Raw genomic sequence first — 22,017 nt, 5'->3', positions numbered from 1 at the left:
TCACAAACATATCCCATTAAAATTATTTTCTACTGTGTATAAGTTTAAAGTAGAAGTTTACTTCTTGCTTTGGTTTAGCCCTTATGCCTGTTATCTTCTTACTATCATGCATTAATCATCTATTAAAGTGATTCTTGCCTGGTCGGGCGTGGCTCAGCCATTGAGCATCGGCCTAGGATCCAGGTGATCAGGGTTTGATTCCCAGTCAGGGCACATGGCCAGGTTGCGGGCTCGATCCCCAGTCAGGGGCGTGCAGGAGGCGGCCGATCAATGACTCTCTCATCATTGATGTTCCTATCTCTCTCTCCCTCTCCTTTCCTCTCTCTGAAATCAATAAAGATATATTAAAAAAAAAAAAAAAAATGATTGTTGACTCTTTAGAGGTGCTGATTAACTCAATGACCAAACCTTATTCCATCACCATATTTTTATTTACTTGCAACCTTAACATTTCTTCATTAAATATTCTGCAAATTGGTAAACATAAATATAGAAAAATCTATCCTGTTGTTGTATCCCTTCATTCAGTGAGATGTGCCTTTTCCATTGTGTTCTTTTACTACCCTAGCCTGAAATAGCAATGCCGTATCCTTTTGCTAAACTCCATGTTTAGCATTCAACTTCTTTAATTGGAACAAATTTCAACTTTCAGTTCTATTCCTTCAACGTGCCTTATGCCTTCCTTTGACTAGATATCCTGTTCTGATGGAAACCCAACCAATTAGTGAGACATGAAGATAAATAACTTAAATTTCTTATTTCTTCGTACCCCAACTTTCATGATCATTTTACAGATCAGAGATTTAGTCCTAGTGAAGTATTGACAAACTTTATTTCCAGTGTAATAAAAATCACGTTTGATCATTGAACAAAACTCAGGGATTGACAGACATTCTTACCAAACTCCTATGGGTAATGGGATTCTCTCAGCCATCAGTGACTGGGCAGAGTTCACACCTAAGCAAGGAGCCTGTATGCAGTGGACTCCTTTTATTTTTACCCGCCCCACATTCATTACCCATTCTCTTGCTGAAAGCATACTAGTTTCACTTTGGGTAACCAGCCACCGCTCTTGGATACTGTCTTGGTGGAATGACAGATAGATATACCAAGGTACTCTACCTTTCCTGCCTGAGGGATAGGAATGTAGGCCAGATTTATATGAATCAAATGTATTTCCCAAACATGTGATCCCTGAGTAACAAACACATCTGGAATTAATCTTAGAAAGCCCTGAGGAAATGCCCATTAGCTCCTGCCACTCAGATCACCAGACCCGATTGATTTAGCTTTTATTCAATTAGCATCTCCGCATCTTCTTTCAATGGCTATATTCAGTCTTGGAGGAGCTATCCCAAATTCTACAGCTATTCCATAGAAAACAGCATTGAAGAAAAGAGAACCCATTAAAGTAAAAGTGCTTAGGGAAAACAGAATAAATGTGTACCGAACAGATGGCTCACAGGGAAGGATGAAGCATAGGAGTGATCTGCAACCGCACGCCGGTACTAGGTCGGTTCATATGACTGATACGATGCACTCCAATGATTAGAACCTGGCACTAATCCGAAATATTGCAGCGAAGAGTGCAGACTCTAAAACTTCTGGTGCCTTCATTTCTTCCAGTATTTTTTTTCTGCCTCTAAGGTAGATACATCTAAGTTGTTCTCAAAGGTAAATTCTCTTTCTTGCTCTTTTCTTTATTGCGCACTGCAAAACAGTGGTTCACAGAGTAAGGCCCCCAGATCAGCAGCATCAGCAGCATCTAGAAACTTGTTATAAAAGCAAATCTCCAGGCCCCATCCCAGATCTGTCTCAGAGGCCCTGCGGGTGGGGCCAGCCAGATGTTCCAGCAAGGCCCCCAGGTGATTCAGAAGTCCACTGAGATTAAAGAACTTGACTTAATATCATGTCAAAGGCTGATGGACACTCACAAATCTAATCTCCCAGAGGAAGTAATGTGTCAATGCCTAAAAAGACTTATGGCCCTTCGTATGTTGATGAACAAAACTCTGCTCTTGGGAGAACATCCCAACATCTAACATTTCCTGCTTTACAGCGAATCTCTCAAGAATCCTTTGGGAAGACATGGTGTCCAAATCAGACATTCTGCTTTCTCTGCCGTGGTCTGGCTTTGAACTCTACATCCACCAAACTCTACACCATGCAAATTAAAAGAGAAATAAACAAAGCAACACCAAAGCAATGGAGATCTTTGTTTGAAATGTTATACCAAGAAAACAACAACAGGGAGAGGAGGTTGAATTCAAAGGGAATGACTGGGGTAGAGCCAATAAAAACAACCGATGTGTGGTAAGCATAGGCAATTACAGAAGGAGGGGAAACCTGGATCCCATGGAAAGGACTGGAAAGCTGTGGAGAAGCAGTTTGTAAACTGAGAGAGTGCACAGTAGTGCAGGCCTACTTTCCTCCTGAATTAGACTGGGATTGCCCATTAGTGGGACTCACCTGTGATTAAAAACCAACAACAGCAAAGCAGTAAAATACTGGATGTGTAAGCTTTAAAATAAGACTCTTTCTAAGCTTGTTCATGGTTTTAAAATTTTGATTAGAATTCTGCTGCTGCTGCTGCTGCTATTAATCAGTGAGTGTGAATCCATACTTTTGGGGAGAGGAAGATATTTTTTAATCACAGCAGGATGTACTGACTTCACTTCATTTAAGTTGGCTCTGTTAGTTGAGGGGTCTTTGGAAGTGATTAGGAGAAGGGACCTGTCGTGAACCTCAGAGTATCGCAGCGTGAACAGGCAAGGCTATGAGCCCTGACGGTGGAGGGGTTACAAGTTTCTTGAATTTTAGTTCTGGCTCTGTTTGCTCCTTGTCAGACGTTCTTCATTATTTCAAAGTAAAATATTAGGCTGAATAAGTAAATAATGCAAAAAGCAAATAATTTGCAGATATAACTTTAGTCACAACTTACTATTTAGCTCAGTGCAGTCTTTATTTATGGGATTACAGTTACTTACGTTGTTTATACTGAAACAAATGCCTCAGTCGGGAAGATACTAGAGTGGGTAGTGATGCAATTACTCCAAAAATTCAAGTGGTGAAACTTGAATATCTTGTCCTATGAAGATACTGCTGTTATTATGCTACTATTTTCTCATTACTAGAATGACAACATATATGTTTTTGGGAGAACATAGTAAAATATTGACCTTTCCTTTTAAATATTTGGGTAGGCTAAGGTTCACTACTATGATTAGATAGTTTAAATATAATGTATTAAAAAATTCTGATATATCCCCTGATGAATGGCTTTCTAATTTATCATGTATATCATCTCCAATAAGTGGCAGTTTTTAAAATTACATCGTATTCTGATATAATTATCACTTTATATTAGAACATCTTAGTTCTTATATAAAGTGTGGTCATGGCTTCCTGAGATGTCATAATTCATCAAATCTTTTTCTCCTTACATCTCATCTCCACATCCTTTCTGAACTATACACTGTAATTTTTATATTTATATTGCCGAGTATGATCTATCAAAACTAGAGCTTGGGCGTGGTACTTAGAAATTTTTAGAAGTTGCAATAAAATAATAATCTGATGTCTAAGAAAAACTGGATAATTTTTATTACTTTTTTTTTTTTTTTTGTATTTTGGAACCTCTTAATATATAAGTTTGCACCGGGGAGGTAAGAGATTGAAATGCATTATGTTGTGTGTCAAGCTAGTCTAATATTTCAAATGATTTTAGAGGACAAGGGGTAAGAACAGAAATATTGAGAAATATCAGAATTTCAAAGGCAGGAAGAAGCTTGATGGGAGAATAACTAAGAATGAATTAGTGCAGATTTATGGATAATTGCAAGGCTGTTAAGGGGGAAGTGAACGTAATATTCATTGGACAGGGTTAAGAATTAAGACTTAAAAATACTAAAAGCAGAAAGCCTGGAAACAAACTGTTATTTTATGATGTATTGTACTATAATATCAATATATTGTTATAGGAAGACAGACAGACATGAGTAGAGCAAGGACAATGGGCCAGGTACAGAAAATCACCAGTGCAGAAAGCCCCAGATGCCTAGCAAAAGGCAACACTGAGAAAACAAGAACCTCATATCCAGGGTAACCTATCCTCCCCCAGCATGTTGTTAGTCATGCAGTTTAAACCCCCTGACCTTTTCCTCCCTAAAGATATAACTGAGATCTAGGCCTTAGTTGTATGTCAACTCCAGGCCCAGAAAAGCAGCAACACCAGACAAGTGGTGCCGTGGCTGCCTCAGGACCAGCTGCATTGAATGATGACCCCCTGCCCTGGCACCAGCCAATCAGTGGAGACCAGGGCCCTGAAAGAGCACCCCTGGAAAGCTGCTGAATATTCTATTGAGACCCTCCCCTGAGAGCTCCACTAAGATTTCCACCTGCAAGAGAGAGATAAATACACTTGGAATGAAGGACCCAGGATGAGCTCTCCCCAAGGGGAGCACGCCCAGCCATCCCCTTCCCCCCTTTTCCCTCTAAGGGACCCCACAAAACTTGCAACCTGGGGAGCATTGGGCAGCGGTAGCTCATCCTGGGCTTACCCCCTGAACCTGTCTCCAAGGCCCCCTTTTCTCTGACTTCTCAGTGAGCCAAAGCAGGAAGCCTAGGCTCTCCTGTTGCGTCTTCTATATCCTCCCTTGTTTTACTGTCCGAAGTATATTTTTGAAATCTTTCATTCAAGAAGACAAGAACTGAGGTCTCATAGTCTCCCTGTTAACAATATTGCCTAACGTATTCATCTATGTTTTCAGACTTGTTCACCACCCTGTAATATGATCAGTATGTAAATAAATAAGCATTTTAGCTTAGCCCGAGAAGTTGCATTTTTGGAGAAGGAATTTGATGGTCTTCTGCAAATTGGATGCAATTGAAAACTGCTCACTTTCTGGATAAAATTGGTTGGTGCTAGGTCAATATTATCAGCTAGGCTCTGAGATGATGATATTTATTTCCCTTTGCTCTCTTTCCTATGAGTTTATTGTTCAGGACTATTCAGAAGTTATTTATCCAATGCAAGCACAAATGACTAGAAAAACGGAAGGTGAAGCCACCAGGTGGCCTCTGACAAGCACTGTTACCTGCAGCGCTCTTGCATGGTGCTGCACTTGGACCCTGCAGGTTCTTAACAGCCTTCTTCCCTGCACCCCTCTGCACCAGGTAGGCTGTGAGCATCACTTACAAACACAATACGTCATCCCATTTAGCTTTATGTTTACTCCATTTTATTATGTATCACCCACTACCCCCTTTCCTAAGCCAAAATTGGAGAAAAATAAATTTTATATCAATAAGCAAATATGGAAAAAATTATTTGAAATAAATAATGTGGGTTTAGGACTTTATGTTTCAGCTCAATTTTTAACTTCTTTATGATCTCTAAACTATAGAGAGAACACCCACTGTTTTCCACTGAACATTTAAAGCTTAAAAAATGCAGCGAGAGTAGTAAATTGCCATATATATATATTACAATTCTGAATTATTGCTAATTGACAAAGTGAATTGGATGAAGGAATGCCTGAAGAGCTGGTATCTTAGCTGCTTCTATCAAACTGCGGTTGCTTATTTTAATTTTTTTTTTCATTCTTCTTTCCAATTTATTAAATTCTTTCCATTTTCTGGGTGGCTATTTATCGACCCTTAATTTTAATTTGCTATAAATTTGGTGATCAGTTCTTGGAAGGATCCTTGCAGGGGCTCAGATGCTGAGGAACGTGTAGCAGCAATAAAATATAAATGGGTGAGAAAGAGCAAGCAAACTTCCAAGCTTATCGAAATGCAGCTCACTATTTTAAGATTGCGTGGAGTCGCAATGCCCTCTCTAAGATTCACTAGTTATTTTACATTTCTATTGAATATTTTGTGAGGAAATAATAAGCCCTGTTTCTTTGCCAGAGACACTTTGTTTAAATCAAATACCCTGGAGAAAAACTAGAGGAAAAGCTGCTGAGTTTACTTAATTTTAAAAGTTCCTTTTTTTTTTTTTCTTCAATTTTCCCTGACTATGTTGCTTTGTTGATTAAAAAGCTTCGCAAAGTTGTTCTAGTGATCCTGTCAAGACCACACTCTACTTTTTTACTGCAGAGGCAAATGTTAGCCTTTCCCACAACGTTTTTCTAACAAAGCACTTTCTCCTCAGCTCTTAGCATTGCCAGATGTGCAATTAAATGGTCACTACACCTTTATTATAGTTTCCATGGCCTGTTTTTTTCATTATTTTTCTTGTTTATGTACACTGCAGCACTTATGCTCTCCATATGTTTGTTATGTAGGATAGCTCTTAAAACCCAGCTGAGAGATGCAGGCTGGTGGGGAAAAAATCATCACTGATCTCCCATTTATCTTAGTTTTACACTCAAGGTAAATTCAGCTCTGCAAATGTGTTTCTAAGCATCTTTCAACTCTCAGGCAATGTTTTTGTCTAGTTCTTCAACCATGAAGGAAGTGATCTCTGCTTATGCTGAACCTGATCTTATCACTTAAGAGCTTTGACCTATTGATATAGTACTTTCAGATAAGATACCATAAGGAAAAGATTTCAAAGGTGAGGTGTGGTGAAATAAATATATGTAGAAACTGGGCTGTGGGGTGAGGAGGTCTGCGAAGTAGGGATTCTCCCTGATGAATATAAACAAAAAGAATGTCAAAGAAAATGGGAGTTGTCCTGGCCAGTGCAGCACAGTGGTTAGAGCATCAGCCCATGCACCAAAGGGTCTCGATTTGATTCCAGGTCAAGGGCACCTGGGCTGCAGGTTCCATCCCCAGCCCGGGTTGGGGCGCGTGGGGGAGGCAACCAATCTATGTGTCTCTCTCATATCGATGTTTCCTCCCCCACCTCTCTTTCTCTCTCCCTCCCCCCATTCCCTCCCTTCTACTCTCTCTAAAAGCCAGTGTTTGGCAGAGAAAGGAAAATGGGAGTTTAATAATTTAAATAACTTTTAGTAAGCCATACAATTGAATTGAATTTATGTCTCTTAATGTTATTCTTAGAGAAACCCCAAATATCTTGTTTCATGAGGATCTGGGATATGTACAGTAGAAAATGCAAATATGCCATTATTGCTAAAAGAATCGCAGACATAAAACTTCGAGAATGCACATACTTCCCGGCATGGTTTCTAAAACTGTCCTATGACAGTGATATATTTCTGATGAGTAATTTTACTGTTTAATAAGAAACAGGGAAGTTGACTTTATGGGAGGAGAATCTTTCTCATCTAATTAGAATTATGACACTTCTCGTTTATTTGTTCATAGTGTTTTGTTTTGTTTGCCTGTTTTCTATCAGAAAGTGTAGAAAGTTGGCAAGTTGGCAGTGTTACCCCAGGACTAAGAGTATATGAATGCTAATACCTTTTGTTTTCAGTAGCCTTGTGTAAAAGTTAACAATTCTGTTAGAAAAGTCTGGAGTAAATTGGTTCATTTGCAAGAATCTATGTTAGCATCTAATGGTCTCCATCAGCAGTGTTAGAGTAGAGGAGACAAACAACAAATTACTTTTCATCTTTAAGATTTGCTCTTTTAGCCTATCTGTATTTGAGAGAGGAAACTTTTGTTCTATCAATTCCAGAAATATATAAGAGATTTCATGTTACTTATAAATAATATGAAAATAAATGTATTAATAGGCCAAATTTAATTAATGAAAATTCAGATTATTTTAAAAGTTAGAAAATTGCTCATTTCCCTGATTCTATACATTCACATGTAATCTGTATCATACCAGATGTTGACAGATTTCAGCCCATTGCATTTTCAGCAAATCTACTGGATTTTGGTCCCATTTTATTTTAGCTGTGCAAATTTCTTCCATTCTTAAAATCCATTGCAGGCATTTTCAGTGACTAAAGAGATACCTGTCAGTGATGGTGGAATTGATTGATTTCAAAGCTTCTTGTTGCTATCACAGAACTTGGCACAGAGACAACTCATGGCAGCAATAGACGTTTCTGGGAACTTTTTATGAGACCAGTGGGAACTTTGTAAATATTTTTGGTGGTTCCTCTTCACCTCACCCTCTTTTTCCTTTATGTCTAAACTGAATAGTAACTTAACTACGGTGTAAATATGCTATTCATCCTGAGAGCATAAGAGTTGAATAATAATGAGGATTTTAAGCTGAGATTTTTAAGAGTCAAACTTCCTTTTTTATTGGATGAAAATCTAGTTTATCACCAGATACTTAATAGCAGGTTACCAGCAAAGTTTTCTCTCTTCTCATTTCCTTTAAGTTTATGCAATCTCCTTAATTGCTTTAAAAATATAGCTATTGAATAAAGAAAAATAGGCTTTAATTTTAGGTACCAAACTTAGTTATCTTTTTCTTTCTTTCTAATCTCATCCTTGCCCATCCCCTAATGATTATAAATATTTTGTGGAAGCATTGTGTGGAGATGAGAAACAGAAAGCTTTTGTAAAAACATTTGGCAAGAGAATATGTACAGGGAAAGAAATGAAGGAAGCCAAACATCTTCGCCTTAGCCTACATTTTCAACTGTGTTAAAAATTCAAAGCTCCTCATAGGTATCTTATGTTGATAATAATAAAAAATTTCCTGAACTAAAAGACATCTTTACAGAAGGCTATGTATTTTTCAACATTATGCTTTTCTATATAGCTATTTTCATTGTTTGAGCATTAAAAACAGGAAATAGGAAGATATCTTAGGACAACCTATGTGTGGGTCAAACAGCCAAGAGGCACATGAGAGAGTGAGGCAGTGGTTTCTTTTGCTATCACACATCATTTCATCATTGTGAAATTTCAAGAAAAGAAAGCCTTGCGACTCAGAGTCCATGGAAGTAAAGGAAGTATGTGTCTGGACATCAGCATTTTAGTAAGAAAATGGATGGCAAGGTCAGGATGGGTATGTCAGTAAAGGGAAATACACAAAGAAAGCTTTCTGGGGGAAAGCAGGCAAAAAGGAAAGAAAACAGAAGTGTTCACTCAGGCTTTTTAAAGAGCGCATTTGAAGCTTGCATCTTTTATGGTATGTTTTCTATATATTTCTGAATCTAATGGGTGATATGTATCTGAAAGTGACACACGGGTTTCCGGTTATTGGTCCCATTTTATGTCTAAGCTGCTGAGAATAGGGCCATTGCATACGGTTGGGAAGATTGTGCACTGCACCACTTCAGACGTGAAAGACACTGCCACTCCTAGTGGTGGCCCTGGATCTCTATTCTTGTTTAATGGAATAAAGAGATGTTCATAATGTATGTGTAATTTTATATTGCTGACCAGGCAGCTGAATAAAATACTCAGAATAGGAGAGTTCCCATTAGACTCCCTGGTTTCATTCTCACACTTCCTAATTCACCATCCTCATTTTCACGTCTTCAGGTAAGTTCAGTGGGCGATCTTGTTGAATCTCCCAATATTAGCACCACCCCTCCCCCAAACACACAATTTGGAAATATCCCCAGAGTTCCTAGTAAAATGTTGCATGATCTGATAAAGACCTATTGATAATGGGTGGCTTTTGTGGGTGGTCTCCCAGAATGGAAATGAAAGTTAATTATATCTGAAAATTTGAACCTTTGTTGGACGTTCCTCTTGATCACAGGCAGCAGTTAATTTCATTCACTTTTTGGATTAAAATCTCAGGAGATTATATTGCTACCCTGTGTTAAAAATATAAAAATAAATAAAGCTAAGAAAAAGAACTTTGGAAATGATTTCTTTTCACTTCCTGAAAGAAACATGATGCATCCTCAATATACTGAAAGAAAGCACAGGGTAGTTAACAATCTTACTCTGAAAGAGGAAGGGCAGTGGTTGTATTTCATGTGGTAGGACCCTTGCCACGTGAGCATGTGAGTATTCCAAGTGGCATTTCTACACATTCCTCACAAACACAAGATACTACCTTCGCAAACAAAATTTTTACTGATACCTTTTAAGTAGTTATGTTTTGGTGTGTCACCCTATTTATTTTAATGATTTCTTATTTACATTTAATATTAAAAAGTAGCTAAAAATAACAAAAGTGGCAAGAAAAGAGAGTAATTAGTAAAAACAATACTTTTATAAAATAGTGTTTTAATATATTGTTATGCCTAAAATTATTTGGCTGAATTCCCCAGGAACAAATTGTCATGACTTGGTTTGCGATGCCTCTCTTTACCTTTAAAACAGGGTGTTTGTGCACATGTATGCCAATAGGAACCATTCTTTTAAGTATAACTATTTTAAAGTTATTAATGTCTTTTTTGAGTATTTATTTAAACTTGTAAGGTCCACTGTCTTGTTGGAGCACTGAAGTTTATCTGGCAAGATGATTGAGCCAATTCTGTTTTAATAAAATAGCTGTCCTTTCTCCAGATGTGTATATTTTTAACTCTGGAGCTGATTTTCTGAAAGGGAGAGTACCGACATGCAATGCCTTTTCAAAGCTCTCTACATTTGCTTTTCATTTTACTTTATGGTTAAGAGGCCTTCTGAATTTGATGGAATTTATTTGCTTAATTAACTACATCAGTAGCATATGTAAGGAAGCCTGTGAGATGGTAAATAAATGCCATAGAGCAAATACAACTAGTTTCCACCTCTCCTGAGTTGTTCCTCATTTTAGTGGACATTGTATGCACTTCCAAAAGCCCATCAACTTCTTTATTATTGGCTCCTTTGTACTCATAGGCTGACTTTCTGTTTTATCCAGCTGGTTTACCTTATTTTCCCCTGCTCAATACCACAATAAAGGCTTATGTTGGCTTATTGCCCTCTCAAATATATATGCATGGCTAATACTTCTCTATGCATCAAATTTTTCCCAGATAGCTGAAAAAAATGATGCCAATGGGGATTCTGGCAAGAGAAATTCTAAAACAGACCTCAGGGTTTAAATCAACTGGAGAATAGTTTTAACTCCATGCATACTATATCTTAGGTTATTTTTAATTATTTAAATTTCCTCATTAGATTTGGAAGACAATCTAACCCAAACAACCAAACATTTTGCAAGCTGTTAGTACAAATTATTTCTTCTCTAAGGTTTAAGGGATTTCTCAGCTAGATGACTAAGAGACTAACATACCAATTAAAGTCCTTAAAGTCTAATGTGAAAAAATTGATAATATTAATTGTATTTTCAGGATGGATTGGAAAGAAAAAGAATGAAGGATCTGATTCTTTACTTATGCTTCTAACCATTATAGTTTAAGAGGGATCAGATGTACTTTCTTATATTAAACAATTAGAAACTGGAAAAAAGTATATAAAACAACATTATTCATCCACTGGACAAAAAGCAGCACAGGTCTTTGAAAGATAGTAAAAGGGGAGTCTGAATATTGCACCAGCTTACTTCTTGGAGGCAGTATCCAGATCAAGGATTAGGGCTGGACAACCCAAGTACAGTTCAGCAGTTTTTGCTAAGATTAAAAGACTAAAATCAAAGTTAAGGAAAGCCTAGAGCTCTAAAATTGCTGAGATAGAGTACCAGAAAGGAAGTGATTGCAGAGATAAAAAATGAATAAGAGAGAGGTCTGTGGAGGTTGGGGGAGGGGGAATGAGAATAAATACTAGAAATGTACAGAGGCCTTCCTTCCAGTGTTTGGCAGAGGACTTATATGTACACGTAAGAGAGGAAACAAAGAAAGACCACAAAAAGAAGCACTAGAAAAGAGTATGGTAAACAATCCTTAGCACTCGTACACGATGGGGAATACTTTATATTTCCCCAGCTAGAGTGGAGCATACTTAATATATGAAGTATTTGTTAGAGCTTTAAAAAATATTTATTTTATAGATGGTGTTAAATTAATGTTAGACCAAAAGCTGTTCTGTACCTCCTTTAAGCTTGTAGTAAATTGTCAAAAGTAACTTAATTGTGTGCCATTGCAAAGTCAAACACTACTTGAAGTCTAGCACCCAAAAATGTATAAATCAAAATGCCTACCATTCAGTAAAAAATTATGAGTCATGTAAAATATAGTATAACATGAGTAGGAGAAAAAAAAAGATTCATTAATAGAAACATGGCCCCAAGTGATAGAGATGATAAAATTTGTGGATAAGAGTATCAAACAATTATTATAATAGGTCCCATGTGTTCATGAAGAGAACATAAATGTGATGAAAAAAGAAATGCTCAATATAAAAGACACCCAATGGGACTTTTAGAGATGAAAAATGCATTATCTGAAATTAAAATACCCTAGATAGGATTAATGACAAATTAAATACTGTAGAAGTAAAGATTGGTAAACTGGAAAACATAGCCCTGGAAGTTAATGGAATGCAAAATAATGAACAGAGTTAAAACGATTTAAAGAATAAATAAAGCATTAATAACCTGTTGATCAATCTCAATATCTAATGAAAAAGTCAGGCACAAAAGTACAGTATGATTTCATTTAAATTTTTACTAGAAAGGCTAAACTAGTCTCAGAAAGCACCTCATTGGTTGTCTGAGTTGGGAGTGGAACGTTGACTGCAGAGGGGCCTAAAAGAGGTTAGATAAAAGAAATACTCCACATTTGGATTGTGATGCTGATCATGTTGAATTATTTTCTTAGCATTGTTGAATTTTATTGTGTAAAGTTGCTAAAAATAGGGATATGACTGTTTTATCTTTATTTTAGCAAACAGCACAATTGACTAGCCAGTTGTATTTTGTCTTTTTATAAGCATGTTTTTAGTGCTGACGGTTATTTTCTTTCTCTTTTTTTATAAATAAATAATAGAAAACATTTCATGAGGTTTTGTGATTTACTTTCAGAAATCACTGATATTAAAATTTAGCCAGGTTGGAATTCTCTTATTGCCTGAAACTGTAGCTTGGCTTTGGAAGGCAGTTGTGTTTCAGGAGACATCACTACGTCTCCTATTAGATTTGGTGGGAAAAAATGACAAGTAATTTATCACATTTATATTTTCAGGTTTTTCCTCTCTGAATTCAGTTCTTTTAAGCCTTATGATCCTGGCTAAACTCTTCAATTATGTTTCTTGACCTTTCTTCAATAATTCTCAAAGCTATTTTATTTCTTATAACATTAATAGCTCACACTTATTGAGTACTTACTAGGTGGCAGACTCTGTTCTAATGACTCCATGCATATATTTCCTTTAATTCTCACAGCTACCTGTGAAAGGTGTACACTTATTTTTCTGCCCATTTTACAGTTGATTAAACTGAGGCACAGCAGCTGCCAAAATCTCAAGGCTAATAAATGAGGAAACAGAGATTTGACTACGGGCAATCCAGTGTTAGTCCATTCACTGAACTGTCAAACTACAAATCCACTAAAATACAGATCTTAAATTTTAGTGTGCAGGAGAGTCAATTGATTTAAATTCAGTTCTCGGACTTCTCCCTCTCCCTTGCAGTTCTTATTTGGTAGGTTTGGGAGGAATCCAGTAATCTGTATTTTTAGCAAGTGTTCCAGGTGGTGGTTTCTTGAACCCAGTTTGAGAAACTCCATTTTCTGTGATGTTAAGCTAATTACTTAACTTCTCAGGGCCTTTGTCTCCTATTCAAAGGTGATGTTCTTTTAGAGTGAAATGGGATGACAGCTTCTGGCACACAGTAAATCCTCTAATAAGTTAACTTGTTTATGTTGCTCTTGGTGGTGGATGTTATTTCATAGAATTAGTCAACAGTGACAACTATTTTCAATACCATACTTCAGTCACAGTGAAATAATATTGTCTAATAAGCAGAAAACATTTCAGAGTGAAAAGACATCTTATTGAATGTGAACACTTTTTTCAGTTTGATTACATCAGGAATCATAGTGTGTTCTGCTCCAGCATATGTTTCTGAAATACCAATGAGCTCATTTGTCATTGGCAAATAGAATTATGTTGGTATAATGTAGAAGTAGTGTAGCTTTAATATGTGCTTTATTCTAGGCTAACAGAGGCAGTATAATCAAAGGAGAATGATTACCTTGGGTGGGAAAAGAAGCCTTCAGCTTTGATACTGCATAGTCAACAGGTATCCCTTTGGCTCAGTCTTAAGAAAAACTTGAAAATGAGTGCCCAGCCCTGGCCAGTGTGGCTAAGTGGTTAGAGTGTTGGCCAGAGTACTGAAGGTTCTTGGGTTTTGGATTTGATTCCCAGTCTAAGGCATGTACCAGGATTGCAGGCTTGATCCTGGCCCCAGTCAGGGTGCAGGAGGCAACCAATCAATGTGTCTCTTGCATAGATCCCCCTCCCCCTTCCCTGGGTGAAAATTAACAAAACAGAACAAAACAAAACAAAAATGAGTGCCCATATTTGAGGTGTCCTTGCCAAAGGAGCATACTCCTTGTGAGGCTCTTAAATATCTGCAGATTACATTGCCCTCTGCTGCAATCCACGGGCAAGCCTATTGGCTCACAGTTGGCCTTCCAACTGGATTTTCCCCACCAATTCTAATTAACAGATTGTCAGCACTTCTATTCAATTTTTTAAAACTCTGAGGCTGAACTGCTTGCTTGGGTGGTCCAAATTATTTTCTGAGGTACCAAGATAATTTTTGTTAGTGATCTACTTATTCCCAGAACCAATTTCCCCTAAAGTCCTATTATTTTAGTTATGCCATTTTGTTTGCAATGTGAGGATTACAGGGTGTATATATCTTCTCATATCGTTTAACTCCATTTTGAACATCTCTCTAGATTTGCAATAACTTATAGCCTTCGGAAGGGATTATATGTTTATGGTTTGTAAATTATAAAGTGACTTACTTTCTCAGAGTGACCATGTAATTTCTTTATCAACCCCAGTTTTGTATTTATTTTTTATTATCTCACTGGGTAAAGCCCACTTGAGTTGCTTTTTAAAAAAGTTGTCAAGATTTCTAACTTGTGTTTGAGTTTCTTCTATACTTGTCTTAAGAGAACCTGTACATTTGACTTTAGTTATTTGTCTCTTTTACCTGTAAATTACTCCACCTTCCTTAAAAGTACATGATTTTAGTGCTGAAAATAGTAGACAAAAAAATTCATTTCTTTACTATAGAGAGATATTTTCTACAATAATGGTTTACGATTCTCATAAGTGCCACTATTTATTGGACCCATACTAAATGTTCACTCATTTTTCTAGGAAGTTCACTTGCAATATTACTAATTCTTAAAATATTTTATAAATATAAGATAGATTTTCTAAATAAAGAAAAAAAGGGGGTAAATCCGTTTACGTCTTACATAATTCTTAAACGAAAACATGAGGAACATGAAATCAAATAAATTCCTGTTATTAGTTAGGAAATTGCTAATGAACTCTCAACACTGTCGCATAACATTGTGTTTACTGAATGAGGGGGCCGTTCTCCTGTGCACCCGTTACCGAGTGTACCTACTCTGAAGACAATAGTACATATGCGTCAGATGTTTTCTTCAAAATGTACCCTTTGCTCTTGTTGCAGACCCTGACCTACTTTTATCAGAAATGAAACATTATCTGGTTATAATAAAGTAATTTATGGACAGAAGCTGTATTTTCATATTCATTGAGTGTACATTTGGACACTTAGATGTTAAGTATTTTAAGTCGTATTTAATAAGCTTGGGTAATAATGTAAATTATTTCTAAGATGGCTCAAAGTTACTCTTTAGATTACATAGGCTCTTCCACTTTCTAACTGCATGATTTTGGTCAAATTATTCAAATGAATCAGAATTATTCTTTCTATAAAGTGGAGAAAGTAAGTGGGCCTATTCTTGAGTCATCCACGGATTGATTAAATGTGCTAATGCAAAAAGTGCTTGCCTGGTAACTGCTATGTTGTACATTCTGTGTATGTATTAGCTCTAAGTATTGCTGTTATCATTACTAAATTTAGAGACAATGATTACTCTGTAGCTAGTGCCCTGCTCTCTGTATTTACTATATTTTCATAACCTAGGCAGGCTTGGTCTGCTGAATGATTTAGCAGCTTTAGCTAGTTGCACTATTGCACGAGTTTAACCTGATTTCATGGGATAAAACAGAATGAACACCGCGGTTCATGGCTGTCAGCAGTGAAAAATAGCTGGAAATCAGACAAACAGCTTCATTGCTGAGATTGTTTCCGGGCTAAAAGTTCTTCCAACAGCTGTTTGTTTTGGCCATTAATCGTGTCCAATTTTTTTTTTTTTAAGCTGGGGGAAATACGATTTTGTTTAAAAAGAGAATGTAGGCTGGTTATTTCTGAAGTCAGGAAGAACGTCTGTCCTTCCACTATTGTGGCCTTTTGGCTGCTTTGACAATTGGACTGAAGGACTTTTCCTTTTGTTCCCCTCCTCCTTTTCAGTCTCAGGGCTCAGCTCAGACTGCTGTAGTGAGAAGGAAAGGTAACGCTGGGAGCTCTGTGACCCTAAAGGAGGAGTTTCCTAGCAGCTACCTTTAAGAGAAGTCTACTCCCCAAAGGAGTATTTAATATTACATAGACACTGACTCACTGGAGAGAGAGAGAGAGAGAGAGAGAGAGAGAGAGGGAGAGGGAGAGAATATGAGAATTTGAGCCAGCAAGAAAAAAATATACTTAACTAAAGATGAAGGGAAGTTTTGTTGCCTCTTGTTGAAAGTTATATTATTAGGGTTTTTTTTTTTTTTTTTCTGTTTTAAATCTCGATGACTGCTAGTTTTGTTTAAAGTATTTGTTCTGGAAATAGTGAAGTTGGAGTCTACCAGACTGAGGATAGCAACATTTTCTTTGGCAGCAGGAAGATACTTTTATAGAAGCCATGCCTGTACTTGGGGTTGCCTCAAAACGGAGGCAGCCAGCTGTTGGGTCAAAGCCTGTTCACACTGCTCTTCCGATACCAAGTCTTGGCACTCCTGGGTCACAGCACTGTTCTTCGAGACCTTTGGAACTCACTGAAACAGAGAGCTCAATGCTTTCTTGTCAGCTCCCGTTAAAATCAACCTGTGAATTTGGAGAGAAGAACCCCCTCCAGGGGAAAGCTAAGGACACAGAAGACAGCAAGGTTAGTGGCTGAAGGTTACCTGCGGACTTATGTAGCTAAAATGCTAATTTCCTTTCAGGTGGAATAGAAAGCATGGTGTGAAATGGTGTCTAGTAGAGGAACACCGGCGTAAGGAAGTCAGTCGTTTGCATAGCTGAAAAGCTGAATATTTAGCCTATGTAAATCTCGTACTTACAGTTTATACTTGTTGAAAAAGTCGTGAACAAAATTCTCTGAATATGCATATGTTATCACCTAGGACTACTCATGGAGGAATGCCTAGTTAGTCCTAGATATTGCTCTATTACTGATAACCATAACCAATCACAAACATGGGGAAAAGGGGACCTATTTTTCATACATACTATAATGTTAAAGGAGATTTATTTGTAAAAGTTCATAGAGATACCACCACTTTTCTCTAAATGTCATTTGCATCTTAAACACTTTCTGTTTGAATCTGTGAATCATAGACTGCTTACCTCATTGAAATATGAAGGAAAATGAAATATTCTTTTTCTTGATACTGTACATTTGTCTGGATTTTCACTTGTAAATTGAAACCCTACTGTTTTACTTATTACTGACATCTTTTTCAGTCATTTAATTTATACATTTTGTGAGCAGTAGTTTATACTACTGGTTTTTAAGCTGTAATCATTTTCTCCAGATGCGGTGGGGTAGCCTGGCCCTTTAGCTGATGAACTTCAGGGGGATTCATTTGTACTTGATAAACATCACTTTTTTCATGCAGTTTTAACTATTATGTCAAGTTTTCCAAAGTAACCATTCTTACATCTGGCTTCTTAGGGAATGGTTTGATTTTACTGTCCCACTGAAATGTAATTTAAAAATAACTTCATATAGAAATCAACTCTACATGTTAAAAAGAAAATCACCCCTTTTGTCTGAAATGTCCATTCTATTTTCAACTGTTCACATCCTCTAAGGTGCACCCCCATTGCAACTTTATTCATAAAGGCTTTGCTAGCTACCCCTCTTCCTCCTTTCCCCTTCTGTGATTCTTTGTCTGTAGTAATACTTATAGCACATTTACCTATATTGTATTTTAATTATCTGGATAATTTATTTCTAACCCCACTAAGTTGAAAATATAGATTCAAGACCTTATTCTGTGCTTCAGCTCCTTCTCTCCAATGCTTTAGGCGTAAGAATTAAATAATAATTGACTGGATTAATACATGAGCAAATGAATGAATGAATGAATGAATGAACAATTGCTCTGAGAAATACATAGTTAAGTTCTTCATTCTCATTGGATCATTTTAATCTATAAAACATAGGATTTAGAATGAATGATTTTTAAAGTACTTCTAGCTCTAAAATTATATTATTCCTTTGATGTTTTAAGAAAGCATTGTCAATGCAAGAAAAGTCAGTTAGAAAATAATTAAAGATTTTTAGTTCTCAGTCCAATGAAAGTAATTCAGGGTAAAAATAGAGAAGTGTAAATTATCAACAGAAGACTAAAAATATTTAACTGTATGCAAGTAATTAAATGTGAACACCATATAACTCTGTCTTTGTAACCACAATGACTTGTCTGGATTAGATGGAAAGAATAGATAGACCATTTTTTCTCTGCTGACCATGCTATTATCTCTGCAGGTTTAGTCAAACTTTCACTTTGATAGATGGCCTTGGCCTAAGACTTGACCACTATAAGTACTGTTTTCAATAGAATTTTGGTTGATCTCTGGTTAGCAAACATATCAATCACACATCTGATATTCCAATAAGACTCTGTGGTAAGCAATGTTGTATTTATAGGGATGTTTTTACCATGCCACTTATCATATTAAAGACTTTTTCAAACAAATGTAAAGAATGCCTGGTCAGCACTTCAGAATATTTCTAAATGTTTGTAAAGGTATATTTAAGGATATTTATAAACTTTTGAAAAATAGAACTGAGGAAAAGAAAATGATCATGGTGGTTATATTAGAGATAATTAGATTTGGCTGCAAATAGTAGAAAACTCAACCTAACAATAGCATAAACAAGACAGGAGTTTGTTTCCTTTTCACGTAAGGGGGAAATGGAAGCAGGCAGTCTGTGGTCGGTAGGGTGACTGCATGAAGTTGTCAGGGAGCCAGGCTTTCTCTGTTTTGTCCACCATCATCAGTTTGTGGCATCTGTCTCTCAGTCTTGAGTGGATAATTGAGTTCCATTCAATTAAAAAGACATATCCTATTTCATTAAGGATTCTCCCACACCCCATTGGCCTGTTATAGTTCCAAGGCCTTATCTAGCTGGGCAATGGAAGCTGGAAAATGTAGTTTTTATTCTAGGAAGCTATGTGCCCAGCTAAAAATTATGGGTTCTATTTCTAAGAAAAAAGAGACCATGGATAGTACCCACAATAGATGACAGTCATTAAAAAACATTTATGTGGAATTCTCTGCTAGTCCTTGCACCAAACAACCTCACAGTCTGGTTAGAGAGAACAAACCTATGCATGTGTCAGAAATGTGTCTTCAACCCAGCACTCCCTTCCCAGCCATCTAATTTTGAATTCCTAGTTCAGTATCGGGTGGTATACATCACTATTTCACATCCCATAATTTCTAGAAATTGGAGATTTTGTTTCTGTGTTACAGGTTGGATTTATCCCCTAATGCACAAGCTCATGCCTTGGCCTTTGTTTCCTATTAATTACTACAATACTTCCAAACTGGCCTCTTCTTCTGTGACACCCCCCACATCCATCCAACACTTTCAGCATCCTGCTTAATGAAAACACTTCAGTTATTTTCCATGTTTATAATTTCTTCCTATAAGCATGCTAGTCTCCCAGTTGTTCTCACCCCCTCTTCTATGCTAGCTCCATCTAGCTGCTCTGTTCCAGATGCACCCTTCCTGGGTGTGCCAGGTTCTTCAGACTGCTTAGTCTCACTGTATCTATAACAGATGAATAACATTAATTCCAGATTCCGTGTCCCATACATTTGGAAACTCTACCACAATATTTCAACGACTCAGGGTTTCTCTAGCTATCTCCTGATTTCTTATTTTCCTTGAATTTTCTAATGTCTCTCCTAATGTGGTTTCATCTTTCCATTCTTCCTGGCCACTCACCCAGATGAGGAAAAGAGTCACTTTACTTTGGCATCTTTACTTAATCCAGAGAGTAAGGTTAAGAAAGAGGGTACTGTTTTTTCAAGGCTCAGCAAATAACTTACAATTAAGCACTGGACATCCCTGTTCATGAAAGTTCCTTGGCCATACCTACCACTGAGAGCTTCTTTTCTGGTCTTCACTTTTCAGTCCCTAGCATCCTTTCTACCTGATCTGCCACCTCTCTTTTACCTGTGTTCTCCTTTCTAACTTCTTTCCCATGTTGGGCTCAGTGGCTCCTTCCCTCTTGGATTGCCTGTGCAAACTCAATATTTTGTTTTTTTACATTATTATAGAAAGCAATTATTTTTTGGAGCATTTACCAAGTACTTTATAGGAAATTTTTCATTTTATTCTCATGACATTTCAAAGAAGGCATTATTTCCACATTTACAGAGAAATAAACTGAGGCTTACATAGAGTGGGAGAGTCATAAAATCAGAGAGTTAACTAGTATCAAAATCCAGGATTTTAATTTAAGTTTGTCCCTACAAAGCCTTTTTTGCATATTATATTACTCCTTTCAAAATATAATTGCCATATGTATATATATATATTTTAATTGTTTGGATATATCCTGTCTTCTAAATCTCATTCTTTAAGACTGAGTTCAAAAGTCAAAGAAAAGAATAAACAAATTGTTGTGGAGATTAAAATGAAGGTAATTTTACATCCAATTGGGGAGAATTAAATAAAACTCTTGAAAAAGTAGTGGCATTTGTATACATGGTAGTATGGATGTTTGTTTAATCTTCTTACTCTATTAGTTGTTAGGACAATGAAGGTAGAGATTACTTCTTACTATTCTCTGTACATCATTGCTAACAGTAGTGCTTTGAAAACAAAAGATACTGAAAAGCATTAAATTGATTATATTTTAAAAACATAAATAGTGATATACACAAGCAAATATATTGTATGAATAATATTTCTAATGAGGCAATTCTTTTGTAGGATTTTAGGTATGAGAGAAATCCTATTTAAATGGAGCATTAAAAAAAACCCAAAAAAACCTTCATCAAGTAGTTGGGATTTAATGGGAGGATAGGACTCATCTAGAAAGAAAAAAAAACAACCCACTCTTTTGAGGAAAGGGTTGCATAGAAGAATATCTAGTGAGTAAACCATTATAATTTGAGCAGTTTGTGGAAATGAACATTTTTGGGTCTAATTATAGATGGGGGCAGACTTCATTATAGAAGGCTCTTACGTAAGACTTAGACAAAAATTATACTATCAATGATATTTAGGAAAGATTATAGCAGAGAGGTACTAATATTAACTACTGTTTATAGAAACCTGATATATATCAAGTACTGAGCTGAGCTCTTTGTGGAGTATCCCATTCAGTCCTCACAATAGCCTTATGATATAGGCATTGTTATTATTACCATTTTACAGATGAAGAAACTGAGGCTGAGAGTGGTTAAATGACTTGCAATATCTCCATGCTAGAGTATGGCAGAATATGGATTCACACTAATGCTGTGTGGCTGCAAGATGTTACTCTTAACTAGTAACTCTGCAACAATGAAGCTGGTGTCAGGGGAAGAGAAAAGAAGGGCTATTGGTTGACTTGATTTCTATATATACTAGTAAGTTTTATTTTAAGTATTGCATTAACATTGCTAGTGAATTACAAATAAATCATTGGTGCACCCAAGTGCCTAGAATTATCAGGAGAAGACAATTAAGTTGACACATGGTCTCTATTGAATTGTTTGAATAACATAAATAAATAAAAGAAACCTCAGGATAGAAATATAGAAGCAGATGTCAATAGAGTAGATGACTGGCTCTGGCCTCCAGCTGTTTCCTTCTTGGAGAAGATGTCTAATTGCTGAAGACTGTTGACAGTCCTGTTGGCTTGCTCACATGGTAGCACTTCCAGAGCTGGCCAGGCTGACTGCTGCATAGGTCAGCCCTCAGGTCCCTAGATGATTCCCTGCTTGGCCTGTTTCTGCTGTGCTTGCACATTTAC

The 22,017-nt window shown here is 36.7% G+C and overlaps 1 protein-coding gene across 3 annotated transcripts in view; it reads left to right on the top strand.

Annotated features, from left to right (window-relative positions):
* The first annotated feature begins 16,440 nt into the window (after positions 1 to 16,440).
* The window catches only part of NAV3 (neuron navigator 3), a 314,747-nt gene continuing 309,170 nt past the window's right edge, over positions 16,441 to 22,017 (top strand). For all 3 annotated transcript variants that reach the window (XM_087814524.1, XM_016199414.2, XM_016199413.2), the window contains exon 1: positions 16,441 to 16,919. In XM_087814524.1, coding sequence (XP_087670650.1) covers positions 16,677 to 16,919 — 243 coding nt within the window. In that variant the 5' untranslated portion in view covers positions 16,441 to 16,676. The remainder of the gene's footprint in view (positions 16,920 to 22,017) is intronic.

Source organism: Miniopterus natalensis, chromosome 2 (assembly GCF_054644295.1).
Source record: "Miniopterus natalensis isolate mMinNat1 chromosome 2, mMinNat1.hap1, whole genome shotgun sequence".
NCBI lineage: Eukaryota > Metazoa > Chordata > Mammalia > Chiroptera > Miniopteridae > Miniopterus > Miniopterus natalensis.
This window is presented reverse-complemented; position numbering and strand designations above follow the sequence as displayed.